This window comes from Desmodus rotundus, chromosome 6, assembly GCF_022682495.2.
Source record: "Desmodus rotundus isolate HL8 chromosome 6, HLdesRot8A.1, whole genome shotgun sequence".
Classification (NCBI taxonomy): Eukaryota; Metazoa; Chordata; class Mammalia; order Chiroptera; family Phyllostomidae; genus Desmodus; species Desmodus rotundus.
Genome location: NC_071392.1, coordinates 78,804,101 through 78,818,114, shown reverse-complemented (window position 1 = coordinate 78,818,114; position 14,014 = coordinate 78,804,101). Strand labels below are relative to the sequence as shown.

The window sequence follows — 14,014 nt, the reverse complement described above, 5'->3', positions numbered from 1 at the left end:
GTTCATTAAATTCCACATATAAGTGAGATCATATGGTATCTGTCTTTCTCTGATTGGCTTAGTTCACTTAGCATAATGTTCTCCAGGTCCATCCATGCTGTTGCATTTATTTATTCATTTATTCTTTATTCTTCCCCTCCTGTTTTCTTTTAGATTAATCAAATATTTACTCACTATTCAATTTTATCCCCTTTACTTACTTTTTAGCTATACATCTATTTTACAGCCTTAGTTCTGCTCTAGGGACTAAAATATGCATTCGAAACTTAACAAAATTTAACCAGCACACCTCTTCATATACAGATACACCTCATTTTATTATGCTTCACTCTATTTTGCTTCACAGATGTTAAGGTTGTTTTGTTTTTGTTCTTGTTTTAACAAATTGAAGGCAAAACCCTCCACCAGCAAAGAGATGAAGACTTGCTTTACTGAGGTATTGCTGTCCTGCGCGGGCCTGGAACTGAGCCTGCGTATCTCCAAGGCGTGCCTGTGTGACGTACGAGACTCGGCAGTACAGTTCCTTGACCTTACTCCCCACTTTTGTGCAATTACAGCCATGCATTTTACCTCTAAGTATGCTATTAAAACCAACATATATTATTTTGTCTTTAAGTAGAAAGTAATCAATGAGAAAAGTGTAAGTTAGTGTTACCCACACATTTACCACTTCTGAGCCCCTTTATATTTTCCTATAGATGGTTACCATCAGGCATAATTTTCCTTTCACTTGAAAAACTGTCCATTATAACATTTCCCGAAGTCCAGGTCTAATGGTGACAAATTATTTCAGCTTTAGTCCATCTGAAAACGTCTCTATTTTACCTTCATGTCAAAGAATACCTATAAAATTTCAGATTGACAATTTTTATATTTCCCAGCACTTTCAAGATGTCATCCATTGATTTCCGGCTTATGTTGCTTCTCATGAGAAGTTAGTGAAGAATTCTATCACTGGCAATGTCTTTTTCCCTCTGGCTATCTATAAGATTTTTTTCTTTAGTTTTCAGCAACCTGATGATGTGCCTATATTTTCTGGGTGTTAATCCTGCTTCGGATTTGATGAGCTCCTTAGATCTATGGGTTTATGTTTTTTAACAAATGTAGAAATTTTTGGTTATTGTCTCTTCCATAATTTTCTGCCTCAATCTTTCTCCCCTTTCCTTTTGTACCTGCAACTACACACATGTAAGACTGCATGATATTGTCCCAGAGAACATTATGACCTTGTTCATTTTTCTTTTCAGTCCATTTTTTTTCCTGTGGTTCAGTATAAGTGATTTCAACTGATTTAACTTCAAGTTCTCTGGTCCTTTCTTCTACAGCATGCCATCCTCTGCTCAATCTATCTGATAAACTTTTCGTTTCAGATATTAATTTCCAACTTTTTGAAACCCCAATCATCAGTCACATTTTTCTGCTTTTTCTCAAGTATAACAATTGGATGCTGCACAGTATGGAAGCTTCATTATTGAGGACCTGGACCATATTGTCTTATTTTATAGTGACTTTTGTTCTGGAAGGCAGTGAATATACAAGTAGGTTGGACTGATACTGCAGAGACTTGGCTTGGCCTTTGTTATGGGACCTAGAGTAACCCTTACTCTTTGGCTAGGACAGCCTTGTTCCCAAGCCATAACCTGTCCGAGGTCACACTGAAAAGCACAGGATGTTCACAAGTGTTCCCCATACTGAGTGGGCCGACTCCAACATTCCCAAGCATCTGGCAACTTCCAGAGCCACTCTGCTTACAGTCCCTCCACAGCTGTTTTCTGCCCAGCCTTGGGTGTGCGAGGCTTCATGTTTGAACAAAGGCTCGAGGGCACTCTTCTCAGATTTCTGGGACTCCCCTATGCCATTTCCTCTTCTCCAGTACCCTACCCCACAAATTCCAGCTGCCTCCACACCCCTGAACTCTGCCCTCTGCCCTTGCCGATTAGAGCGAGGCTACCGCTGTCTGTGCAGGAGTCACTGTGCCGCAGACTGGAAAGCATCCCAAAGGAGAAGCTGGTGGGCTCTGGCGCTCACCTCCAGGCCCTCTTCTCTCAGCAGACTGTGCAGACGGCCCAAGACCCCCACTCTTAGAGCTGCTCACAGCAGAAGGTGGGTTCACCACGGCCTGAAAACGAAGTCCCTAATTCTAACTATTTTTGAAATAGCTTTAAAATCTATTATCTTATTTCATCCTTTAACATGAACATGTATCATGAAGGCACATATTATTTCCATATGACAGATTAGCAAACCATATGTAAAATGTTAAATAACGAGCTCCTAAACAATAAAGGTATTTTATTCAATACACAAATGTTCACAAGTACCCACCACGGGCATGCAGTAATTGACAGAGTAGCAGAAAGAACTCAGGGAACACAGCTGTAACCACATTCTTCCTACTGAACCGTCAAGAAAGCACACAGAATTAACCCCCCAAAAAGTCTAATGAATGAATAACCAAGAATTAATCATTCAATTCACCGGGAATGTGTCTATACTGTCAAAAATAACTACAACTTTCCATCGTGATTTATTTATTGCTGCAAGACCCCTATTTGCCATGCAAGTCATTTCATTCCTACGCAGTTACATTTTTCAATTCCCTACATATACTTAATTTTTGTTCATATTAGTAAGTACTGTTTAACCAAGACATTTCTATTTAGCTATGTCAAATTTGGTTCAGCTGACTCTTAATTGTATTTCTAATTTTCATCTGGCCAAACTGAATATGTTTTCCTGGCACATGCAGAGAAAATATAATAAAATTTCTAAATACCATCTCTGCAGCATCGTACCAGTCATATCATTTCTCCAATCTCAACTAAATCCATCAAAATGATTCATTTATACTTACAGATTCATTCTCATCTCAAAATAAGCTCTTGACCTGTCATTCACCCCAATGTATGCAAGAGTTGACTGTAGGAAAATGGTGATAAAATGAGGCTACCTATATGTTTATGACACGGTGTTTAAGAGCATTTTAATATGCATTACCTTGCTACAGGACTAATTCCAGGGAAGTAAAGTACCCTGCAGCTGAAAGCCAAACAGTGCACATCCTTGACTGCTCGGCACTGAGCATCTCCTTCTAATTTTAAAGTCAGGGAGAGAAGTTTGTTAAAAGTCCTTCTGAAGATGACAGAAGTTCACAGGATCAGCAGCAGCCCCTTTAAACAGGAACACGACTTTCTCGCTGTTTACGATGAAGGGATATTTCAGGTTGCTGGGGTCTGTGCTGTTGTTCTACCCTGTTACTCTGAATGAAGACGGCATCCTTTGTAAAAGGCCCTTACCTGGAGGACATCCTGGATCTTTACCCACACGTCTGCCATGTCATACAGCTTGACATCTTCCTGCTGAGCCGGTGGCGTCACGACGGTGTCCTGCAGGTAGCCCAGGACCACAGAGTGTGCAGCAGCTACAGCATTGAACTTGTCAAACAGCAACTCCAGCAGTTCTAGAAGTAACCTAGCCAAGAAAGCAAATAAGTCAACGACATTAACACATATACCCAAAGGCGATACACACACTGGCCTGCAAGGAAACCACCACACTGAAGTGACAAGGCAAACAGCACCTTAGATCCCAACGGATCTGATTCCAAACAGCCGGAGGATCTAAGACACTTCTGAAAACTTTTCTAAGTCTCAGTTTCCTCTATGCAAAATAGAAATGACGCTAAGAATTTAAAAACCAACTATAAAGTCTGTCAACCAGCAGTAAGCAGCTCAGTAAACATTTGTTTCCTTTTGAACATGTTTTAGTGATCACAGTACTACTGCTCTGTATTCTTTTAAGCAGTTTCTCCAAGGAACTCAGGCCATTTTTCAGACAGTTCAGATGTTACACAGAATATGCTATTCCCTAGCAATAAATCAGGCACTTTGTTAAGGACACTGATCCTTTCAGTCATGGGAAGCTGTGCTTACTACTGTTCAAATGCATGGTGTAAAGTGCCTGGAAAAAAGTACACACCTGCCAAGCAGTCTGACTATCACCACGGGGAGCAGCTTAGTCATCCGCATCATCTCATTTTTCATGGTGAGAAACGCTGGACACATATTATTGCATCAATTTTATATACTCAAGCATGCAGAATGAGGTTGCAAGGCAGCCGGGCCTAGAACAAGAGCTGATCTCCATGTCAGTGCATTGGGCCGCTCTCTCTAGTTCTAGACTGCAGCGCCGATGCAGAGGCAGGGCGGGGCTCTGCGGCTGGAAAGCACAGGAGCCCCCCCGCCACTGAGACTGCGGCTTCACTCATCGCCCAGGCTCTGAGTCCTCTTTCCTCCTCCGGACTCGAATAGTGTTTTATTCCACTTTTGAGGAAGGTAACCACATGTGGCTCCCATATGTGGCAATAAATGTGGGTCACAGGTACTTACATCTAACATTCGAACTCCCTTCTCCATTACTAGTTTTTCAGCGTGGGCACTGCTTTATGCATCCCTGTGTGCCTGGCGGCACTTAGAACAGTGCTCAGCAAATTTCACTGAATGAAGCTAATGTGTGTGCCATGAACAAGCACAGAAAATGCTGGAATGTGACTTTCATTGTATGTTGTGTGGCTCTCAGTTCACAGTTCCTAAACAGATTTATAAACCCACACAGAAAGGAGACAAGGAGAGGGAAAGAGCTTGTTATCAATGTCAATTAGCAAGATCTTATTACTATAAATACAAGGTTATGACTACAAATCTCATCGAAACATACAGCACATCATCTATTCCTCTGGCTTCTTTACTGCCCAGTTGCTATAATTAATGTGCCAATGTGACAGCCAATAACCGTCCTATGATAAAACCCTAACATCTATTTGGCATCTTAATTTAGAAGAGAGCGAATCAATAAAAATTTATGCAGCACCCCGATCCAGACGACACATGAGCCAGAATCCACACACTATTTGTATATGACAGCCATCCCACCTTTCGAATGGTAATTTTTAAAAATCTTTTAAAAGTCAGTTCATATTTATAGGCACATACACCTAAAACAATTATTTCTCGAGAGTTATTGGAGAGATACTCAAATACAAGCCAAGGAAGGGACGAAGTACAGGGAGATGCGTCTAATTTAACAGTCCAAATCGTTAATTAAGTGTAAGAAAATAATCTGTATAAGACTGGTATCTGGCATCACACAGAGTAAATGCTTGATTAAGTGATGACCCTACTTTTCAAATAAAGATTTATGCTGAGTATATAAGCCTGTGGTTCCCAAATATCAATCCATAGACCATAATGTATTTTTCAGTGATGCGTGGCAAAAATAAGAAAAATAGGACCATAGATTGGCTTTTTACAAAGGTAAGCATACTGAATTTGGTATTTTTTTTGTACTCTCTTGATAGGAGGATCTGTTATGCTCTCTCGTGATGGCAGTTAGAATGCCAAATGTCCCTATTTGACATAATTTAAACTTAATAACCTATGTCATACTCCAACATTCTTTGAAACCATACTGATCGTGACATTGGAAGCCTGACGCACCCTGGTGTCCGACTTCCCGATGGCAGGAAGTCTTCAGTCCCAGCCTGTGAGCCAGCGGTGAAGCAGGAGACTCGGGGAGAGCAGCGGCTGCTGCCTGGTCACCTCCAGGGCCACCAGGCTCATGACTGCACACCCCGGCTGCCACTCAAGGACAAGACCGAGTCAGCAACCAGGGGCCACGCTCTGTTCAGATACGAGACTGAGCAGGGAATTGAGGTGTAAGATAAGATCCATGTGTCTACCAGCAACACAGAAAGAGCAAGCCCTTGATAAAATGCAGACAAACTGCCAGCTTCTGTCACTCGTGGAGGATCAAGGCCAAGTTAGACCTGTTGTAGTGTGACCACCATAGCCTGGGAAAGACAAAGTGGGAAAGAAAAGAGGGAGAAGAGGCAGGTCAGAAGTGGTGAGATGCTACTTGCCCGTCTGCCCACTCTGAAACACCCGCGTGTTTCCAAGGGAGGGAGCCCCTCACTCCACCATCACACAGTCACTTCTGTGCTCCAAAGGGTACCATCAAGAAAGTAACAAGGCAACCCAAAAAAGGGGAGAAAATATTTGCAAATCACATATCTGACAAAGGATTTGTATTCAGAATATCTAAAGAATCCTTACAACTTGTAATAAAAACGTAAATAACCGAATTTAAAAATGGAGAGAGCACGTGCATACGCCTTCTCCAAAGAAAATATATTAATGACCAGTAAGCAAACAAAAAGATGGCCAACATCACTAGCCATCAGAAGTATGCAAATCAAAGCCACGAGATACCACTCCGACATGCCAGGTTGGCTATAGTCAAAAAGACAGACAATAAAAAGTGTTGGTGTGCACGCAGAGAAGTTGGAGCTCTCGCACAGTGCCGGTGGGGATATAAAATAGTGCAGCGGCTTTGGAAAACCCTTTGGCATTCCCTCCAACCATCAAACACAGAATTATTATATGGACCCAGCAATTTCATTCCTAGGTAATACTCAAGAGAAATGAAAACATACATGTGCACAAAAACTTGCATACAAATGCGCACAGCAACATTATTCATTAGAGTAAAATATTAAAATAATAGTAAAACCATAACAGTGGAAACTATCCTATTTTCCATCAACTAAGTAATCAGCAAACAAAATGGAGTATATTTTTACAGTGGAATATTATTTGTCTATAAAAGGGAATGAAGTACTGATGCATGCAACATGGATGAACCTTGAAAAACTCATAGAAAATTATATATTGTGCAATTACATTTGTATAAAATATCCAGAACAGACAAATGGATAGAGACAGAAAGTCTCCCAGTGGTGACTCAGGTGGGCGGGGACTGACTGCTAAACCAGACGGGGTTTGTTTCGGGTGGGGAGACGCAGAGCTAGCGGGTGCCGACAACTGCACAGTCCTATGAATAAACTGAACGCCAGCGAACTGCCCGCTTTCAGTGGGTGAACTGTACAGCAGGTGAATTACTCCTCAACACACGTCTAAAAAACCAGCTGTGGCTCTGAGTGAGGCCAGTGAAGGCCCGACACCTCCCCTGCGATGAAAAGAAACACAGGGAGCAGTGCGAAGAGGGATCTGTCTGCTGCCTCACAGAGGGGAGCGCAAGGAGGGCTGACTCCTCCAGACCCCACTGTCAGGAGGGCGTGGGCATTCCCTCTTGGTCCACTTGTCTGTTTGATTGCTTATCGTTTGTTTTTCCCTCTAAAATGAGCCATCTGCAAGAAACAAAAGATTCATTCTTCCCTGGTGCTGATCATTCCTAACCTTTTAATTATGAAAAACAATCTCAACTTCTCCAAGTGTTCCATCTGTAAATTCAAAGTATTAATTACTACCTGCTCTAGGAGCCTCTCAGAACTGACAGAAGGATCGAATTAGAACCTGGATAGAAGTAGCCAAGGAAATGCCACAACAGTGAAGAGAGGGAAGTCTGGATCCCTTTGTCTGGGTTTGCAGCCTGACCAACTCTGAGGAAGTGGGTTACCTTTTCAGAGAGAGAGAAATATATTACACGTAGAAATTTGGAATGAGTGATGTTGGTTTAGATCTGGATATGTTATATTTAAGGGTGCCATGTACTTAGGTACTTGGATAGGCAAGTCTAGAGCTCAGGAGAGAGACTGATACTGGAAATTTAAAAAGTGAGACATATTTGAGAGAATGGGATCACACAGGGATAAAGCGCCGAGTAAGAAAAAAGACAAGGAAGCTCCAGAGCCAGCACTGCCTGAAACAGCAGCACTGAAAAGGTGGTTAAAAAGTAGCTCGGGTGCAGGAAGCCAGGACAGGAAATTTTAGAAGACAAAGGAAAAGACTATTAGCAGAGTCACAGGCTACACCGAAGTCAGAAAAGGCAAAGAGAGAGATTTTCAACTCCCTTCGCCCAGTGGCCGTGGTGAGAAGGGTTTCAGAGGAGCGTGGAAGCTGCACGCAGCAGAGGGTAAATGAACGGCTGATAATAGAAAGAAACTGAAGTCAATCACACACTTCTCAGCCAACATATGCACTCTTTAATAAAGAAAAAGAGAAAGGAAGAAGACTTTCCCCTGATGCATCAACGAAGAAAAGAGATTAGGAACCACTCACATAAACTGAACATAAATCTGCACTAGTCTGGCCCAATTTAAAGCTACCAGGAATACACTAAAATACATTGTTAATATTCATATACATTCTTCAACTGCCCACACAACACCAGATTGAGATACAAGGGTTTACTTTTAGCTGCAGACACACACAGGATGAACTAAACACACAAGCTCCAGGAAAATCACTCCCCACACTGCGCCCACCCCAAAATGTTAAATAAACAAAAGGAGAAATAAACCATCACAATGCAGTTAGCGCAGCTGCTTAAATCCTGTTAGGGTCAGGGTTTTCACCACTGATCCAAAAGACAATAGAGCAGGCAGATTCATTAAATTACTAGATGATTCCTTAAAGTGAATTGAATAAGAGAAATCCTCATATGGGAGTAAGCCTAAGAACCTTAGAGATTAGAATTTCAATTAATTGCAATCTCTACACATCAGATGAAAATAACACACTCGCACACACACACAGGTTATTTCGAGAGTCAGAAAATAGTATGCTATAATGTGCAATCCAACACCACAGCCAGTGGAAGGAAATACTGATCGGGGGATGGCAAAGTGTTTTATCAATGGCAGTATAACGAACCGTGGGAAACCCAGACTTGACACCAGGTCTCCAATGAAGAGTCATGTGACTTACAATCTACCTTGGGGCTTTCCCAGATCTCAGGTTGCTCAGACACAAATTTCCTAATCACAAACTGACTGTATTAAATGCAAAAGCAAACTCAATAGTAAATTGCTATTATGGACCTTTAACAGTTACCACCTAGAGAACGTTTTAAAAGGGAGATCCAAGAGCCACTCCAGAGGTGTCCACAGTCCGGCTGCATCTCTGTCCTCTCCTTGGCTTGGTTAGTCCTGCGACTATTCCATAAGGCACACCAGTATCATTCCAATGTAACTCCTCCTTTCATTAAATTAGTTGGAGTTCGGTTTCTGTCACCTATAAATTTAAAAAAAGAGGCCTGATTCCCAGAGCCAATGGCTTTACCCATCCGAAACAAAAACAGACGACAACGGACTACAAAAAGAGACAGTGATGGGCATGGCCTCTGGGCCGGGAAGCGAGGACAGGGTGCCTGGTTTACGCTTCCTTGTAACTACGCCTTTACCCTAAACATGGCCTAATGCCAGAATGGAAGAGGCAGGCAGTCAGGTTTGTGGGTGCTCACATAGACAGCAGAAGGACGAGCAATGCAGGGCGGCAGTGTCAGGAGAAATCTAGCATAAGAGACACCAGCCTGGGGCGCTCTGCACGGGGCTGGCAGCTGAAGTGGTTGTAATGGAAGAGATCCATAAAACAGTGAGGCTGAAGTGACAAGCAGGAGGAGAAAGAGGAAGAGGAGGAAGAGGAGAAGGAGGATGACAATGTCGACGACTGTGATGGGGACGACAACGAAGACCACCATGTCGACATGGGCAACAGCCACACACACTGGTTGCAACTTGGATTACCTCACCTAACCCTTGAGACAACCCTGTGAGGAAGGCACAGTAAGCGCTCGCATAACATCATTGACAGGTTCTGAAATTTTAAGCAAAACAACATGTAATGAAACCAATTATAACATAGGCTAATTGATATAATCAAGAATTAAGTTCCTATAGCATCTCACTAACACTGGAACAAACGGACTTCAAACAAACCAAAGTTATTCCAGGATCTGCTGGACCACTTTTCTCCTCATTTTATAGACAAGAAAACCAAAGTTCAGACAGACATAAGAAGAGAACAAAGGACTCAGTTTTGGACAATGTTCCTTTTAAGGAGTGTTAGGAAGCAATTTAAAAAAAGAGATGTCAGTACTTAGGATGTCAGGAGAACCGTCTCCGTTGCCTGTAGTTTTTTCACTGCAAACTGGCTTTTACCCCTTCAGTACTCTACTAAAAACCCTTGCTAAGTCTCAGATAACCATTTCGCTCAATCTGACACAGCCTCCTCACTCCTTATTCAAAAAGTGCAGCACATGTGTCTCCTGACCTCTCACTCACAGAAACACCGCCTTCGGCTGGCTCCACAGCGTGACTCTGCTTTCCTCCCACCTCTCCGGTCGCCCCAGCTCAGAGGCCTCTCCCGAGACACTGTGAACTCTTTCCTCATGCTCTCTCTGGGTGAGCTCGCTGGCCGCTGCGTCCTCGGTTGTCCACCTGCTAATAACTCCCCAACACCTTGTGGCCAGATCGCTCCCCTGAGCTACAGACTTCAAACTTGCCATGCTTCAGCGGAGCTCAGCACCTTCCTCCCCAAACCTACCTCTCCACGTTCCCGACGTCAGTGAATGGGACCACCTGCCCCAGCAAATCCCCACCTCCCGCCAAACCAGTCAATCGCCAGCTTCTCTCATCCTCACCTCTCCACTCTCTCTCAAATGGGACTACTGCACTCCATGGTCACTGTTACTTTGCTCGTTCAGATTGTGTCATCTCTACCCTGGATTATTAAAATGGCCATCCAACTAACTAGTCTCCTTTCCTCCAGTCCCCGCCTCACCCCTTCTTCACAGTAAACTTGTTGAGAGTAAGAACTGTGTCTGACTCATTACCGTATTCTGGTGTTTTTCACAATATCCAGAATCCGATAGGCAACAAACGAGTATTTGTGGAATGCAAGAATGGGGGGGAAATGAGATCCGGTAGATGGGTGGGGTAGAGACTTGCTTACAGATAAGAAATGATGAGGAAATGAGTTTATAGATTCTAACATCCTGGTTTTAGAAGACTACAGTAAGGAATCTTTTGCACAAAACTCCCCAAAATAGAACCTTATCAACCTAAACGTGAGAACCAAAAGAAGTATAGTTACAAGCTGAAAGATACATGCATTCAGAGCTAACCGTAAAAATACTGTAATAAAATCTATTTGTGTAAAAAAAAAAAAGTGTCAAGATGAACAAAGTGTTTGTTCTTTAAACCCAATTACCTGACAAATTTTAAATCAGCCTTATTGATAAAAACAAAATGTTACTCACACTCCCAGATCTTCTACTAACTTGCTACCTGCCGCTATCCCCACGTGTCCCATCTTCAAGTGCCACCGTGAAAAACGGCCGAGGGGTAAGAAGAAAATGTTAAGGGACAGTCACAACTGCATAAGAAAAGGAATGTCTGTGGTATAAAGCTGCATCATCCACCTGTGAAAAATGTTTGATTTTTAAGGTGAGATACGACTACCTGGATCCAAATTTAACATCCAGGAAACCCTGAACTAGTCATTTGGCTGGAAAACCCATGTTTGCAGCCAAGAAGCTGCCTTACTTGGTCAAGAAGCAAAGGCACACGCAGGGAGAAAGCCAACCCTGTTCTACTATTTATGTGCTGATACCTTAATACCGGGGTCTGCGTTTTCCCACTGACAGACCAAGGCAGTAACCACCGAGTATTTTTTTCCCTAGTAGTGCTATGCTATACACAATACGAAAATACCGACCTCGGAGCTTAGGTTTTGCATGAAAAGTAAAAGAACTTGACCATCGATTATTTCGGAGCAAAATGGCCTTAGTTTTACACGCCTATATCTCACATACACATTTCCCTCCTAAGCTTGGCTAAGCCAGTATTCTCCATTTCAAAGAGGACACAGATCCCATTTAATCTTCCCAGTTGTCTAATATGTATTTTTAAGGGTTAGAAATAAGTTTCATCACTTATTAATAATATTCTTCATGTAAAAAGAAGTTTCTATTTGAGGAGTGCTGACTAATTAATTCTCCATCTGCACTACGAAAAGAACAGGAAAAACCATTAGCAGTATCGGATGAAACACAGTGAAAATAAGAAGAGCACTAAACTGGGCCCTGGCTCTAGTCACTTCCTTCCCGTGTCCCTTCCCTACTTGCCAAGTCATCTCTCATGCTCGCTTCTGAATTCTGGAGGGATGACTTCAAAGGAAGCTCTCATTCCAACGTGCAGCAAATTAATAACTACAATTACAAAATAAACCCAGGCCCCCTTTCTTTTCATAAAAGTTTTAGTGTCATTCATTCATAAGCCTTTCCCAGGATAATCTCTTCAATAAAAAGTGTTGGAAAAACTGGTCAGCCACATGCAAAACATTGAAACTGGATAGTTATTCCTACGCCATACATGAAAAGCAACTCGAAATTTAAAGACTTGAATATAAGGCCTGAAACAACAAAACTCTCAGAGGAAACATAGGGGTAAGTTCCATGACATAAGTTTTGACAATGATTTCTTAGATTTGACAACAAAAGCAACAGCAACAAGAAAAAAATAAGTGGCACTACATCAAGTTAAAAAGATTTACACTGCAAAAGAAACATCAACAAAATGAAAAACCACCTATGGCATGTGGGAACACAGTTGCAAATCTATATCCAATAATCAGCTAATAATCCAATACATAAAAATAACACAACTCAAAAACAAATAAAAACACCCACAATCCAATTTTAAAATGAACAGAGGAACTGAATAGACATTTTTCCAAAGACACACAAATGGCCAAAAGGTACATAAAAAGGAGTTCAACATTACTAATCATCAGAGAAATGCAAATCAAAATCACAATGAGATATCACCCCACACCTGTCAGAACGGCTGTCATCAAAAAGACAAGAAACAGGGGGTGGCAAGGATGTGGAGAAATGGGTACCTTGTGCACTGTTGGGTGGGAATGGAAAATGGTGTAACCACTACGAAAACTTGTATGGAGGTGCCTCAAAAAAAGTAAAAACAGAACTATTAAATGATCCAGCAACCCAACTTCTGGATGTACATCCAAGGCAAGGAAAACAGGATCTCAAAGAGTATCTATACTCTTGTGTTCATTGAAGCATTACTTACAATACACAAGGCAAGAAAACGAAGTGTTCACCAACAGAGGGATGGGCATAGAGTATGTGGTATGCCATATACAATGAAGTATTTGGCCATGAGAGAGAATGATATCCTACTGATGCAACACGAATGGATCGTGAAGGCATTATGCTAAATGAAGTAAGTCAGAGAAAGACCAACACTATAACATACCACTTACATGTGGAATCTAAATTAAAAAAAAAAAAAAAAAAAGGCCTCAAAGAAAGAGAGACCAGAATATCAGTTGCCAGGGGTTAGGAGAGTGGAGGAAATGGGGAGATGTTGGCTGAAGATTACAAACTTCCACAAACTCTATGATGAATCAGTTCTGCAGATCTATGTACGCATAATGGTTACAGTTAATAACACTGTATTACACAAGGTCTGTCCTTTAGGTATCCAGTCATGTAATATGAAAAACAGGGACATTTAGTTACTGAAGATACAAGATAAAAAAAACATCAAAGTAGGCACCTTGGGACCTCACATAGTTGTGATCTTTATCAGCTGCCCCACCGTATTTTCCTGAACCTCACTGACAGTCCGAAATCTCTTCCCTTTCAAAGGTGATTTTAGTTTTGGGAAAAGCCAGAAGTCACAGGGCACCAAATCTGGCCTGTAGTGGGTTTTGCCAAATAGCTATGTATGAGACATGATGCATGAATGGGCATGTTGTTATGATGAAGCTGCCAATCACCAGCTGCCCATAGCTGTGGCCTTCTGCATCATCCAAATAGTTTCAAAGGAGGAATGTTCAACCTTAATGCAAAATCTGATGCAGATTCATTGCTCTACTCACTCAGTCATTTTGAATGTGACAGCCACACAGTACACATGCTCCCTCAAAGGCATCTACCACTCCCACCAACTAGTACAGTGAAGTCATCAGTGTTCACACACATACATTCCAGCCCTCTCTCCTTGGCTGCAAGGTTGCATCAATGTCATGCAAACTGTTCTCATCACAGTAAAAATGACTGCACTTTTTCTGGACAGACCTCATATATTTTAATGCTAAAAATAGTTTTGTTTGGATACTAAGGTTGTTTGTTTTACTTTCCACTCTATTTTGCAGATACTAAATTGTAGTGGAAAATAAATTCATTATTT

General features: G+C 41.8%; 1 protein-coding gene across 4 annotated transcripts in view; it reads right to left on the bottom strand.

Moving 5' to 3' along the window:
• The window catches only part of EXOC4 (exocyst complex component 4), a 672,527-nt gene that overhangs the window by 566,992 nt on the left and 91,521 nt on the right, over positions 1-14,014 (bottom strand). For all 4 annotated transcript variants that reach the window (XM_045191093.3, XM_045191095.3, XM_045191096.3 and 1 more), the window contains exon 7: positions 3,297-3,471. In XM_045191093.3, coding sequence (XP_045047028.2) covers positions 3,297-3,471 — 175 coding nt within the window. The remainder of the gene's footprint in view (positions 1-3,296; positions 3,472-14,014) is intronic.